Source organism: Capra hircus (genome assembly GCF_001704415.2).
Source record: "Capra hircus breed San Clemente chromosome X unlocalized genomic scaffold, ASM170441v1, whole genome shotgun sequence".
Lineage (NCBI taxonomy): Eukaryota > Metazoa > Chordata > Mammalia > Artiodactyla > Bovidae > Capra > Capra hircus.
This window is the reverse complement of record NW_017189516.1, coordinates 61,035,812-61,052,091: the sequence shown is the minus strand read 5'-3', so window position 1 is coordinate 61,052,091 and position 16,280 is coordinate 61,035,812. Positions and strand designations below refer to the sequence as shown.

The 16,280-nt window shown below is 45.0% G+C and overlaps 1 protein-coding gene across 1 annotated transcript in view; it reads right to left on the bottom strand.

Moving 5' to 3' along the window:
* The window catches only part of ANOS1 (anosmin 1), a 200,958-nt gene that overhangs the window by 82,269 nt on the left and 102,409 nt on the right, over positions 1-16,280 (bottom strand). The window contains exon 6 of the mRNA XM_018043716.1: positions 6,475-6,537. Within this exon, the coding sequence (XP_017899205.1) occupies positions 6,475-6,537 (63 nt within the window). The remainder of the gene's footprint in view (positions 1-6,474; positions 6,538-16,280) is intronic.

Here is a 16,280-nt window from a genome sequence, read left to right as displayed (position 1 = left end):
ACCTAAGAGGCTCATTCTGTACTTTCTGCTGAGGGACGTAAAACTCTTGTCTTCCACTCTGGGCATTGTGACATGGAGCAGGTTAGACAGAGGTGCCTGGGGACAGAGGGTGGCGGGAAAGAAACATAACTAGAAATCACACGCCCTTGATTTTACGTCTCATTTCTCTGCCTTTCAACAACGTCATCTCATTTTCTCCTTGTGTGTCAGCTTCATTGTCCACAAAGTTCACCTAGCGAAATTCAGACGTAACTTCTCCTGAGAATTGCCATGAAAATCAAATGGAGTGAGATGGAAACAAATATTTTGAAAATCAGAAAGCACAAAGAAATAAATCAATGTTGCTGTCTGTGGCAATGCGCCAGCCTCGTTTTGGTTCCTATTTTTACCCTGATGAGGACCGGATCACCAGGCAGACCGAATGTCAAGTTCAATACCAACCAGGGACGCTTCTCTCACTGACTCACACGTGATGTAGGTGAGCTCTCAGCTTTCCAAGACCCCTAGTGCACAGTTCCGATGGCCAGTGTTGACTGTCAGCTGACATCCTGCGAGACTGGGCATGTTAGGAAGTCAAAAACATCACAGGCAAAGGTGGGAGGTGTATCGTCACCAAGAAGGCCCTGTGTAAACTATGACGTATCCTGCGCCATCAAAAGTAAGGCAACAACAGCTCTAACACAGATGATTATCTTACATACTGCTAGCAAGGAAAAAAGATGCTTTCTCTTATAATTCAAGATTCCATCAACGTAAGAAAGAACATTTAAACGTAGGAAGACATGCGTTTTATGACTAGTAAGACAAACTTTCATAATTTATCATGGTTCTTAGGATTTTATAAAAGCAAGAGGAAGGGAATAATAGCTAATAAACTAAAGCAACAAAGTACAATCTATCCATGTTCCTATTGTGGGGGGGAAAAAAACACATTTCATAACACATGAGAAATCATCCGTTTAGGCCCACAGAAAGAGTCCTGAAAGATTCCTGTCCTAATACATTTAACTTTTTTTTTGTTTAAAAAATAAGATTGCTAGCTTTGCCTGTAGCCTGGAATGGTAGTGAAAGCAGAATGGTATCCATAATCAAATGAGAAGGTGAAAGGGTCAGTACATGAGAAGGTGATGAATCGGTTCTAGGGATGTTATTTTATACATACATACATACATACATACATACATACATATATATGCCCTTGGGGGCTTCCCTGGTGGTCCAATGGTTAACAGTTCGCCTACCGATGCAGGGGTCATGGGTTCTGTCCCCTGAGCCTGAGCTCCGGGGCTGCATGCTGCAACTAGTAAAACCCACACGTCTCCAGCCCATGCTCTGCAACAAGAGAAGCCACCACAATGAGCCTATACCACACTGCAACAAACAGTATTTTCTCCTCGCTGCTGCTAGTGAACCCTGGTGCCCAGCAATGAAGACCTAGCACAGCCAAAAACCAAACAAACAAGATGCCCCTGAAAATCTTTTCCATGCAGCATAGTTCTAAGACCAAACTTACCAAGAACAATGGTTTATGTTTAGACATGGGTGCTGGTGATACAGATGAAGACAGTATGGCAGTCTGACGGGGTAGGGGGGTTATGCAGGTATCATGATGCCTTGTGGTTCCTCTTCCCTGCTGGCTCAGAAGACAGTAAAAGCATCTGCCTACAATGCGGGAAACCCTGGTCTGATCCCTGAGTTGGGAAGATCCCCTGGAGAAGTGAATGGCAGCCCCACTCCAGGACTCTTGCCTGGAAAATCCCACGGACGGAGGAGCCTGGCGGGCTACAGTCCACTGGGTCACAAAGAGTCGGACACGACTGAGTGACTTCGCTCAGAAAGTGGGACATACTTTCTGGGAACGGTCAGATTTTCGCCAAAGTTTCAGCTTTATGGACCACACAACATGTCACAACTACCCAACTCTGCTCTTGCAACACAAAAGCAGTTGTATACATTTAAAAAAAAAAAACTGTTCTGACTACGTTCCAATAAAACCTGATTTACAAAAGCAAAGGACAGACTGGTTTTTGCTCTTCAGGATGTGGTTTGCAAGCTCACGCCTTTGAAGATAAAGCTTGGACCGCATAGACGGAGGAACTACAAGTGAATACATTAAATCAAGTGTCTCTAACTGTCTAGTTGTTTCTGCCGTAGAAGCCTAAAATCTGGAGTCGTCCTGGGTTCGGACTCTTAGAAAGGGAAAGCTTAGGTTCTTGACAATATGGAACCTGGACACCTTCTCAACACAAAATGTAATAACCAGAAGGATGGACAGGTCTTCTCAATGAATGCGTAGCCTTGAAAACACTGAACCAGGAATGAGTCCTTCCAGGACTCAGTCTCTTTAAGCAAAAGTCAGACATTGATCAGCACAATAAAACAGGAGCAAAAACAAAACAAACAGACAAAACAACCCACAGGAATAAGAACAATCAAAGCAACTAAAGTTGAATATTAAGGCTTGAGCTTTTGGACCACTGGGCTGGGAGCTCTCTACAAAGTTCCTCATGTTAAGTAGCCTCTCTTTTCCCCACCTTTCAAGTTTCAACAAACCCTTCTGCCACAGCATATCACAATTTGGACACACATCCCATTTTTTTAAAAAATATTTATTTTTGGCTGTGCTGGGTCTTTGCCGCCTCACGGGGCTTGCTTAGTTGCACCTAGCGGGGCCCAACGCTAGTTGTAGAGGGCAGGCCCCCAGTCTCATTTTAATAAACCAGACGTGGTTCAGAAGCCCCCACGGTTATTTCAGACAGAACGAGATTCATAGAAGCCCACTCCTGCCGCTGCTAAGTCATTTCAGTCGTGTCTGACTCTGTGCGACCCCAGAGATGGCAGCCCACCAGGGGGGATTCTCCAGGCAAGAACACTGGAGTGGGCTGCCATTTCCTTCTCCAGTGAAAAGTGGAAGTGAAGTTGCTCAGTCGTGTCCGACTCTTAGCGACCCCATGGACTGCAGCATGTCTGAAATTGCACGGAGAGAGGTTTCAAATGACCTTCAGCTGTACTTCCTGTTTCAGGGATCTGACATAAACCTACTAACCCAGACTCAGGGATGTTAACAGGTAATGCGTTTCTGAAGCGTATAGCACATCTTGTTCCTCTAGAATTGACAGCAGCACGTTTTTGTTCCTATGGATGTGTGGTCTGGGTGCAAAATCGAACACAAAATAAAACCAGAGTGCACGTTCCAGAACGTAGGGCACGCAGAGGCAGCCTCACGCCCCTGGTCTTTGCATGCATGCATTGGTTTGCTTTACTGCTCTACTTCTGATCAGGAGCTCTGTGCTTCTTCTCAAGAGACCTGAATCTCCTCTTTTTACCTGCTTCTGTATTAGACACACGTTTCCCTGGTGGCTCAGTCCATAAAGAATCCACCTGCAATGCAGGAGAGCCGGGTTTGATCCCTGGGTCGGGAAGATCCCCTGGAGAAGGACCTGGCAACCCACTCTGGTATTCGTGGACTGCAGCCCGCCAGGCTCCTCTGCCCATGGAATCACAAGAGTTGGACATGACTTAGTGATCAAACCGCCAACTCTCAATTAGACATGGCACAGAGTGGGCCTCACTGAGTCACAGCCTGTCTGATGTCATCACCTCCCATGTGTGCCTGTGTGTGTGTGTGTGTGTGTGTGTGTGTGCACGCGCACTTCTAATCAACACAACACGGCTGAGGTTAAGCACTGTCACTGCTGAGATTATGTGGTGTCACATAAAATTCTGTCTCAGCAGGCAGGAGATCAGGATGCTACTGCCAGTCTTAAGAGAAAAGCTCTTTTGTGATCTGTTGCTGAAGCGGGCCACACAGGGAGGTACCAGGTACCTCCCAGGAGCTCAGAGTGGACCCCAGCCACCCGTCATCACTGCAACAGGCCCACAGTCTCATCACTGCAAGGAAATGGATCCTGCCAATGACTGCGATGAGTTTAGAGCACACTTCTCCCACAGTCGAGCCCCTAGATGAGAAGGGACCCCGGGCAATACCTTGACTTCAATCACGACAGATGTGGGGCAGACAATGCAGTTAAGCTCTACCCAAGCTCCTGACCCAAATAAACAGTGGGATGAGATACTGGTGCTCATGAACAGAATGTTAGAGTTCTAATTAAAAAAAAAAATACGCAACAGGCAACAGAAAAAGTTTATAGTACAGAGAACTGTAGTCAGTATCTTGTAATAACCTATGATGGAAAATAATATGAAAAATGATGTATGTGTCTAAGTATAACTGAATCATTTGGGAACCTGAAACACTGTAAGTCAAGTATACTTCAATAAAATATATATATTAAAGAAAAAAAAAACCAGCAAGTGAACAAAACAAGATTTGGGCGTGGATTCAGCCAGTTAAGTTTGAGGGTGATCTGTTATGAGACAAGGGGCATGTAATATAAACACATATTCTACTGACGGCTTCTCAGGTGGTAAAGAATCCACCTGCCAATGCAGGAGACCTGGGTTCAATCCCCGGGTGGGGAAGATCCCCTGCAGAAGGGAAAGGCTACCCACTCCAGTCTTCTGGCCTGGAGAATCCCGTGGACGGTATGGTCCATGGGGTTGCAAAGAGTCAGACACGACTGAGCGACTTTCACTTTCACTTTCTGGGTGTCTGCAGTGGGTGAGCCCAAAGGCTTGAAAATTTCCAGCCTCCACTCTTGCGCAGTTCACCCACAACTCGGATGATGTTCACGTCCATCAGAAGGTCAGATGGTACTGGGAACGTGAATGTATCTCATGGGCCTTAAAACTGCAGGGGCTGTTACGATGCCAGGTCCACAGACATGTCTTCAGGACACAGTCTGCGTGCCCTCTGAGGTTAAACTCAGGCAACAGGACCATACTCACAAGGGGTGGGGAGGGCTTGGGGGAGGACCAGACCGCTGTGATCATCTGGAACAGCTCGGAAGTTCTGATCGGCCCTGGTTCCACCTGGAGCAGACCTGCAGCAGGGTCTCCCTCTGAGACCACTCAGGCACATCTCTGCTTCCCTCCCCACCCCTCCACGGTGGTGCTCTGGCTCCCATGTGGGCCCAACTCACGTCCTCGAGGCCCCAGTGGGCTTTCTGACTCCCCTTACACTGAGTGGCACTGTGTGGTCAGACTGTCTGCTTCACAGCCGGGCCCCTGGTCTGCCCTGGAGAATTGTTCTTGTTCAGTTGCTAAGTCTTGTCTGACTCTTTGAAACCCCATGGACTGCAGCACACCAGGCTTGTGGACTGCAGCACACCAGGCTTCCCTGTCCTTCACCATCTCCTGGAGTTGACTCAAACTCATGTCCATTGAGTCAGTGATGCCATCCAGCCATCTCATCCTCTGTTGTCCCCTTCTGCTCCCGCCTTCAATCTTTCCCAGTGTCTGGGTCTTTTCAAATGAGTCAGCAAAGTACTAGAGCTTCAGCAGCACTCCTTCCAATGAATCTTCAGGGCTGATTTCCTTTGGGATGGACTGGTTGGATCTCCTTGCAGTCCAGGGCACTCTGAAGTCTTCTCTCTGCCCTGGAGGATAGAGTGCCACAAAGCAGCACCTTCTTTCTTTGGCACAAGCAGTGACTTTAGACAGCAGTTGCCCAGGACAGGAGTGCTCTGTTATCTAACCGAGAGCAAAGGGAAAGGAAGGTGCCTTCTGCAGGAAAATGTGGGCCAGTCTCAGCCCGGGGGTGTGGCCAGCCCAGAGGAAGATCAAATGATCTGAGAACTCCGCCACTCATAAAACATGAGTGAAGTGAACTGAAGTGAAAGTCACTCAGTTGTGTCCAACACGTTGCAACCTCATGGAGTGTCCATGGAATTCTCTAGGCCAGAATACCGGAGAGGGTAGCCTTTCCCTTCTCCAGGGGATCTTGGTCACCCAGGGATCAAACCCAGGTCTCCCGCATTGCAGGAGGATTCTTTACCAGCTGAGCCACCAGGGAAACCCATAAAACGCAAGGCTCCTTCCAAAAGGCACAAGCATTCCAACCTCACGCCAAGAGCCACCCAGAGAAGAGTCATCATGTGAGGTCATTTTTTTTAATTTATAGTAAAAAACAAAAATAATTTCCCTGCCTAATTAATAATGGAAGCAGTGAGTGGCAAGGCTTTAAGTGCACGCAAAGTCACTTCAGTCGTGTCCAATGCTCCATGACCGCATGGACTGTAACCCGCCAGGCTCCTCTGTCCATGGGATTTTCCAGCTTAAGAAAAGCTGGAAAATGGGTTGCCATTCCCCTCTCCAGGGGATCTTCCCGACCCAGGGATCGAACCCGAGTATCTTAAATCTTTTGCATTGGCAGGCGAGGTTCTTGACTAATAGTACCACCTGGGTTTTTAGAAGTCTCAACAATTTTGTTGACTATGAATTTACACACACACACACACACACACCTCAGAAGTAAACTGAGCCTCCCAGCCCCAGAAGGACACGATGCCCTCCCTGGATACCCGGGACTCCTTGGTCCACAGCTTGGCCTGTGGCCGCATGAACACCCCTTACCTCGCAGAAGCTCTGGCATTGCTGCTTTCGCAGGTCCCAGGACACCTTGCAGGGCTCCAGGCACTGGGAGAGAGAACGGTGAAGAACCAATCAGTGGATACAAGTGACAAACAAGGCCCCTAAAGAAAGGTCCCCACTGTGACCACCCCAGACTTTTCAGGGCCAGCGTTTCTGAGTGACTCTGGGAGATCCAGCTAAACCTCACCCCATCTCAAACGTGCATCCTGGGAAGCTGATGGGATTCCTTGCAAAAGACCCTGATGCTGGGAAAGACTGAAGGCAGGAGGAGAAGGGGACGACAGAGGATGAGGTGGCTGGATGGCATCACTGACTTGATGGACATGAGTTTCAGTAAACTCTGGGAGTTGGTGATGAACAGGGAGGCTTGGCGTGCTGCAGTCCATGGGGTTGCAGAGAGTCAGACACAACTGAGTGACTGAACTGAACTGAACTCTTAAATATGATTTATACACATGATTTAATAAATCAAAGATAATAGCCAGGATCCATTGTTCAGCAACAATTTTAATAAGAAATAATAATATTATGGAATAAACAAGGTCTATATACACATAAATGCACTTTGCTATATATATGTAGTACTACTTATATAACACATAAAATATACATTATCTATATATCAAAATGAAAAAGAGGTAACAGTCAGGCCTCATGATCGAAATCAAAATGATATTTTCATATAAATGGATATATGATTCTCAAAATATATTTTAATACAACAGTTAATTATTAACTTATCCATTATTAAATATTCATTATGTCCGGTTAAGTGCCAGTTATCTAAACGTTGGTATGCTCATGGCTCCCATAAGCTCAAGATTATCTCAGAGCTTTCATATATTCAAAACTGCACATACAAAAACCAACCGCTGGTGGTATCAAGCGTCAGTCTGTCATAGGACTGCTCTCAATGCGTGATCAGTGACCAGCAACAGGAGCGTCACCTTGCAGGTTATCAGAAATGCAGGCCCACGACTGGCCCCTATACCAACAAAGTCAGCTCTCTGGCATCAAAACCCAAGATCCTCTTCCAGCAATTTCGCCTGGAAAGCTTGGTGCCGACACTGATCTTTAAAAAGAACTAGGTTAGTGTGGTAAACATTTTCCCATACACACATGTATCCAATCTCACACTGTATACCCTAAACTTACACAGTATTATATATGTCAATTATATCTCAATAAAGCTGGGGGGGGGAAAAACTGCTATAGGATTTGATAACAACAGTCTTTTTCTTGTTCCATGCAGACTTCAAGGGGCAAGCTATTTCTTCTGAGAATATTCTAGATTTTATATTCTTTAATACTGAATATAAAAGATTCATTCTTGGTTCCTTAATGAAAAAAACTGTTAAGCTCATCAGTGCTTTTCCAAGACCTGTACAAGCTTGTCCCAAGTTTATTAGTGTTCACCTCTCCCAAGTATGTTCTAAAACAAATGTATAGATTTTCATCAATATAGCAATTCTAAAAGAATACCATTTTCAAACAGTAATGAAATAATTTAAAAATTTAAATGAAACAGTGTAAACACTTGTCCACCTTATATACTTTATAAACTCCCTAAAGAGTTAATTTGTTTGCTAAACGTTAAGTCCAATGCTTTATCCTCTAAGCTGTCTTCATTCTTTTCAGGACTGTGGCTCCTAGCCAAAAAAGTTGGTGCTTAGCCATTTAATAAGTATGTTTAGTCCAACTTCTTCTCAAGACTACTCAAAATGAATCAATGGAACTCTTTAAAAATAACCTACAATGTTTTTTTCATCTGAAAAAGTGTCATATGATGGAGAAGGACCACTCCACAAGACCAGGGGATTTCTCCCAGACAGAGGCACAGCTCCTGACAAGTTAAGTCTCCATCATTTCATTCGGGAAACATCCAACAAGCATTCATTCCATATAAAAACTGTTCAATGCAATGTGGCTAAAAAACATCGCAAAATAATTGTGTGAGTCTTTCTGTCGTTGCTGAGTGTGTAAATTAGGAAAGCAAGGTATTGTGTGTACACACTTGCATTTTCACAATATAGACACTAGTGTATTAAAAAGTCAGTCCTCTCTAACGTCCATATTGCCAAGTAACCATAATCCTGACAACCTGTGGAAAAAATACCTTACAGAACACAGACATTATTTACAAAAAGAGGCAAATGTCTGAAACACTCATGGCAGAGATACGTGTGTGTTATATGTTAGTCGCTCAGTCAGGTCCAACTCTTTGCGACCCCATGGACTGCAGCCCACCAGGCTCCTTTGTCCCTGGGATTCTCCAGGCAAAAATACTGGAGTGCGTTGCCATTTGTCCTCCAAAAAGGCTGATGAAAGTGTGTAAAATCAAGGAACTACATTTATCTTCTTTTTAATCCACAATCTCCATCTGTCAAGTCTACCATCAGTGTATGCAATTTAAAGCTCTATTTTAATTGCATGCTTGCTTCTTTTCCAATCTCCACTACTCAGAAGCATTTAAATAAACACATCAAAATATTATTAATGACAAGCAACATTTTCTTTTAGTAATCTTCCCTGTAGATGGTAAACAACCTGTCTGCAATGCAGGAGACCCATATTCAATCCCTGGGTCAGGAAGATTCCCTGGAGAAGGGAATGGCAACCCACTCCAGTAATCTTGCCTGGAGAATCCCATGGACAGAGGAGCCTGGTGGGCTACAGCCTGTGGGGTTGCAAAGAGTTGGACACGACTGAGCAACTAACGCTACTGCTACTACTGTGAAAATTACAAGAACAACCTAGATGTAAACATTTGAGTAAACCTTTGCAGGATGAGTTTGTCAAAGCTCTGTTTCTTTATGATGCTACCGGCCAGATAAAATGATTTCAACAAAAGCAAAAGATTTTTTTAAAAAAAGACAGCCATTTCTCTCACACTTCAAACAAGAGTAGAACACTTCCTGTTTCTCCAAGCAATAATAACGATAAAAGTTTGCCAAAAAAAGGTAGCCCCCAAACCTCTCTTTCACATGTGAAGGGAATTGTTGTTCAGTCATTAAATTGTGTCTGACTCTGCGACCCCATGGACTGCAGCACGCAGTGAAGGGAACAGAAGACATAATACTATAAACAGACGACTGCAACTTTAAATGCCCTGATCATATACTGCCTCAAGCTATGAATTAATCAATAAATAACAGCAATCAAAACGAATGTTCTAACAAGTGTCTCAGGCTTTCAAGTTTTAGGATGATCAACTGTTTGAAATCATTTCCTTCTAGGCTACTGATTCAAACTAAATGAAGAAAGACTTCAAATTTCAAAGAAACCAGCCACCAAAGCTGAGTGAGCTAATCACATCGATTGTCATTTGGAATGGAGCTATGGATTTCTGTTTTTACTTAATCTAGAAAGATACCCAGTAGTCGTGTATGGATGTAAGAGGTGGACTATAAAGAAAGCTGAGCGCTGAAGAATTGATGCTTTTGAACTGTGGTGTTGGAGAAGACTCTTGAGAGTCCCTTGGACTGTAAGGAGATCCAACCTGTCCATCCCAAAGGAAATCAGTCCTGAATATTCACTGGAAGGACTGATGCTGAAGCAGAATCTCCAACACTTTGGCCACCTGATGCAAAGAGCTGACTCATTTGAAAAGACTCTGATGCTGGGAAAGATTGACGGTGGGAGGAGAAGGGGACGACAGAGGATCAGATGGTTGGATGGCATCACTGACTCAATGGACATGAGTTTGAGTAAATTCTGGGAGTTAGCGATGGACAGGGAGGCCTGGTATCCTGTGGTCCATGGGGTTGCAAAGAGTCAGACATGACTGAGTGACTGAACTGAACTGAACTAGAAAGATATGATCACAGTATCGCTTGCTCAGGTGATAATTATATATTACATTACTATTTTGAGATATACAATAATACGAGACATATTCATAGAACATTCCCCTCATGGAACAGTGGGCAACGAGACTCTGCCATCTATTACACTTACTACACTGCTCTCAGCATTGGGTTGCAGCTCAATAATCCGACAAAGTGAATGTTGAATAAACGCATCGATAAATTGAGATGCTTTTACAATCAGTACTGAGGGTTGGGACACCCAAACACCAGTACTTTCAGAGACCAGGCTCACAATGAATAAGACTGAAGGGGGTATACTGTGGGCAACTGGAGGTGACAAAAAGAATGGTCAGCTGGAGAGGTCAGCCAAGTATCTAGGAAACAACTGCTCCTCACGGCCTTCTGGTCATTTTCCAGAATTGCCTCGCACTCAGACTTTATACAGAAGCCATCAGTGGAGAATTTACGTAAGCCCTTCCAACTTTTAAATGTATTGTACGACACAGTACAGGCTTCCCGGGTGGCTCAGATGGTAACAAATCTGTCTCCAATGTGGGAGACCGGGGTTAGATCCCTGGGTTGGGAAGATCCCCTGGAGAAGGGAATGGCAACCCACTCCAGTATCCTTGCCTGGAGAATCCCATGGACAGAGGAGCCTGGTGGGCTACAGTCCATGGGGTCACAGACAATCAGACATGATTGAGTGATTAACACACACACACACAACACTGTACAGGTCTCTTTACCGTAATTTATTTATAAGATACTAGACAACTTCTTTTCATTGCTCTAAATATGTGGTTCTGAAATGGGAGTGATTTTGGATTCCTGGGGTGAAGGGTTACTAATACACACACATACACACATAAACACACACACTGTACAGGTCTCTTTACTGTAATTTAAGACAAATCATTTTCATTGCTCTAAATATGTGGTTCTGAAATGGCAGAAAGTGAAGAGGAACTAAAAAGCTTCTTGATGAAAGTCAGAGGAGAGTGACAAAGTTGGCTTAAAGCTCAACATTCAGCAAACTAAGATCATGGCATCTGGTCCCATCACTTCATGGGAAATAGATGGGGAAACAGTGGAAACAGTGTCAGATTTTATTTTGGGGGGCTCCAAAATCACTGCAGATGGTGATTGCAGCCATGAAATTAAAGACGCTTACTCCTTGGAAGGAAAGTTATGACCAAACTAGATAGCATATTCAAAAGCAGATACACTACTTTGCCAACAAAGGTCTGTCTAGTCAAGGCTATGGTTTTTCCAGTGGTCATGTATGGATGTCAGAGTTGGGCTGTGAAGAAAGCTGAGTGCCGAAGAATTGATGGTTTTGAACTGTGGTGTTGGAGAAGACTCTTGAGAGTCCCTTGGACTGCAAGGAGATCCAACCAGTCCATTCTAAAGGAGATCAGTCCTGGGTGTTCTTTGGAAGGAATGATGCTAACACTGAAACTCCAGTACTTCGGCCACCTCATGCAAAGAGGTGACTCATTGGAAAAGACTCTGATGCTGGGAGGGACTGGGGGCAGGAGGAGAAGGGGACGACAGAGGATGAGATGGCTGGATGGCATCATCGACTGGATGGACGTGAGTTTGAGTGAACTCCGGGAGATGGTGATGGACAGGGAGGCCTGGCGTGTTGCGATTCATGGGGTCTCAAAGAGTTGGACATGACTTAGTGACTGAACTGACTGAAATGGGAGTGATTTTGCATTCCTGGGGTGGGGGGTTACTAACACACACACACACACACACACAAATACACACACTGTACAGGTCTCTTTACTGTAATTTATTTATAAGATACTAGAGAAATTATTTTCATTGCTCTAAGTATGTAGTTCTGAAATGGGAGTGATTTTGCATTCCCGGGGTGGGGGGTTACTCACACACACACATGCACACACATACACACTGATACAGGTCTCTCTACTGGAATTTATTTCTAAGACACTAGACAAATTATTTTCATTGCTCTAAGTATGTGGTTCTGAAATGAGAGTGACTTTGCATTCCTGGTGTGGGGGGGGGGCATCTGGCACTGTCTGGAGTCATTTTATTTGTTTTGATTAACAAGAGAGGTACTGAGTTCTTATGGGTGAGGCTATGAATACTGTTTAAACGTCGTACAACATCCAGATAGCACTCTTGTGATAAACTTATTCAGCTGCAGATGTTAACAGTGCCGAGGCTGAGAATTTCTTAACAACAGGCAAAGTGACTGTGGTAATAGATTTGGTCCTGAAAAACAACCTTCCCAGGATGGAGGAGAAAATGCTATTTGGGACTCTGACCTCTAATATGGAACCATTCTACGTATCCTGGACACATTCATCTTACCAAGTCATGGTTTTGAAGATCTGAGGTCACTGGCACAATTCAGTTCAGTTCAGTTTAGTCACTCAGGCATGTCCCCATGGACTTTGTGACCCCATGGACTTCAGCACGCCAGGCCTCCCTGTCCATCACCAACTCATGGAGTTTACCCAAACTCATGTCCATTGAGTCGGTGGTGCCATCCAACCACCTCATCCTCTGTCATCCCCTTCTCCTCCTGCCTTTAACGTTTCCAAGCATAAGGGTCTTTTCAAAAGAGTCAATTCTGATACAATTAGTCAATAATTATTCAGTCTAACCCAGAGTAGATGGGTTTACATTCAAAGTGAAGAAAAAGTGTTAGCCACTCAGTCGTGTCCGACTCTGTGCAACCCCATGGTCTGTAGCCCGCCAGGCTCCTCTGTCCATGGGATTCTCCAGGCAAGGATACTGGAGTGGGGTGCCATTCCCTTCTCCAGGGGATCTTCCTGACCCAGGGATCGAATTTGGGTCTCCTGTATTGCAGGCAGATTCTTTACCATCTGAGCCACCAGGGAAGCGCTTATATTCCAAACACCTGGTCAACCAGCAAATCCTGCCCAATTAACACTTTCAATATCCATGAATTGCTTCCAGTGAAGCTAGTTGCTTTTCTGTTCCCTAAACCCCAAATCCTTTCTAACCCCATTTTTGTTATGATATGTCTTCCTTAAGTGCTTTCCTGGTGGCTCAGGGGACAAAAACTCTGCCTGCAATGCAAGAGACCACGTGCAGTGCAGAAGACCCAGGTTCAATCCCTGGCTTGGGAGGATCCCATGGGGAAGGAAATGGCAACCCACTCCTGCAGAATTCTGGCCTGGAGAATCCCATGGACAGAGGAGCCTGTAGGGCTACAGTCCATGGGGTCACAAGGGTCAGACATAACTGAGAGACTAAACCAACCTGTCTTCCTTGCAGACAAGCTATGCTGTTCCTCTCAACTCAGACCAAACCATCTATTTTTGGCCACTGCTGTGCACAAAGCACAAACTGATTTCCCCTCTGTGCAACCAGGTAGGATTTAGAGTTTCCCCCAAGAATGCTCACATTGCTGACTGGTGGGAGTCTATGACTCATACTGAAGTTATAGTATCTCCAGGTCCTGGTGAGGGGGGAACGTGTCTGCTAACCCTTATGTAACCCTTCACAAGGCATGTGGGACAGAGCATGCCCTCAGAGAGTCCCGTCTACGGAAGAAGCCATACGCATCATGGAAAGCAAAGTCTTGGTTTGAGGCTAACTTGACCGTGTGTCTACTCTACAACTGAGAAAATCACACCAACTATTCAGTTTCAGCTTGCTAATTCAACTGCTTCATGGATCACAGCCTTGACGTGGCAAAGGGGCTTGTGCAACTCAGTGGAGCTATGAGCCATGTCATGCAGTTCGCCAAAGATGAACAGGTCAAAGTGAAGAGTTCTGACAAAATGTGGTCCACTGGAGAAGGAAGTGGCACCCAACTGCAGTATTCTTTCCTGGAAAAACCCAATGGACAGAATGAAAAGGCAAAAAGACAGGACAACACTGGAAGATGAGCCCCCCGCCACCCCTGCCAAGTGGGAAGGTGTCCAATATGGGGAAGAGCGTATTAAAAAGCAGAAACATCACTTTGCTGACAAAGGTCCATAGAGTCAAAGGTATGCTTTTTCCAACAGTCATGTACAGATGTGAGAGCTGGACCATAAAGAAGGCTGAAGTGCCAAAGACTTGATGCTTTTGAACCATGATGTTGGAGAAGACTCTTGAGAGTCCCTTGGACTGCAAGGAGATCAAACCAGTCCATCTTAAAGGACATTGACCCTGAATATTCGCTGGAAGGACTGATGCTGAAACTGAAACCCTAGTACTTTGGCCACCTGATGCAAAAAGCTGAGTCAGTGGAAAAGACCCTGATGCTGGGAAAGACCGAGGGCAGGAGAAGCGGGGTTGGGGCGGGGGTGGGGGGTGTGGGTTACAAAGGATGAGATGGTTGGATGGCATCACAGACTCAATGAACCAAAATCTGCATAAACTCCGGGAAACTGGAGGACAGGGAAGCCAGACACGCTGCAGGCCAGGGGGTCCCACAGACTCAGATATGACGTAGCAGCTGAACAACAACAATGCTAATTCAAATATGAGAACACAATCATCCACGTCAACTTGCTACAGTCTTGCTGAATGAAAGTGTGCCCAGATCTTTACAGACTTATGGAGCACGTTTAAAATGATTTGTTCAATGGAGCCTCATGGCAACGAATCGATGGAGGTAACATTAAGTACTACTATTCTATTTTAGAGAGAAGAAACTTCTGTTTGTAGAGGCTGAGGAAAGAAAGCAAGTAAAGACAGTTGAGACTGTGGGAACTGGTGTTTGGAAGCACGCTCTGGCCCACTCAAAGGAATGTTATTTCCACTATAAAGCACTGCCCTGTTTCTGCCATGAGCTAGAAGGGCTTAATGAGATGATATATGCGAAAGGGATTTTGAAACTGAAAAGTACTCTGCAATCTATGAGATTACTAACTTATTATGATCCCAAGGAGGATTCACTTCCAGAATGCCCTAGGTGCTAAAAATTCCAAAGATTTTATGTACACCACAGATAAAGAGATCCACCTCTCATGAGCCAAAGTACTGACAAAGAGAAAAATTATTGATATTGCTTTGGTGAACCTCCATCTTCACAGTATTTAGCACAAAATCCCATACCTTACATTCAACTCAAAACTTTCTCAAACGTACAGCAAAGGAAATTATATTACCTAAACAGCATCAGAAAAAATTTCTGAGACAAAAGCGTTCTGATGAAATTCAAATTTTCATACATACCCCATTCTCAAGGAAATAGAACCCATGAATACATTATGTTAAATAGACAGACAGCCTCCCAGGGGGCACTAGTGGTAAAGAATCCACCTGCCGATGCAGGAGACACAAGAGACGCAGGTTCAATCCCTGGGTTGGGAAGATCCCCTGGAGGAGGAAATGGCAACCGACTCCAGTATTCTTGGCTGGGAAATTGCATAGACGCAGGAGCCTGGAGGGCTACAGTCCATGGGGTTGCGAAGAGTCGGACGTGACTGAGTAAGAGCACAGATGGATACAACCCTCCTGAAAATAGAGCAACCAGCATTCTATACAGTTCAACCTGTTCAAACTAACATCTGCTAAATCAACAGATATGGTTAACGCTTCCTATGTTCTAACTGCTCATCTACTCACTAGGGTGGGGGTAAACACAGTTGAAATTTGTCCAGCCCTGAGGCGGCCTGTAACCTCCATGGGAGAAAAGCACACAAATATATCAGCCTATAGCAACAAATGCTGATGCTTTGGAACTGTGGTGTTGCAGAAGACTCTTGAGAGGCCCTTGGACTGCAAGGCAGATCAACCAGTCCATCCTAAAGGAAATCAGTCCTGAATGTTCACTGGAAGGACGGATGCTGAAACTGAAACTCCAATCCTTTGGCCACCTGATGAGAAGAGCTGACTGTTTGGAAGAGACTCTGATGCTGGGAAAGACTGAAGGCAGGAGGAGAAAGGGAAGACAGAGGATGAGACGGTTGGATGGCATCACCGACTCAATGGACGTGAGTTTGAGCAAGCTCAGGGAGTTGGTGATGGACAGGGAGGCCT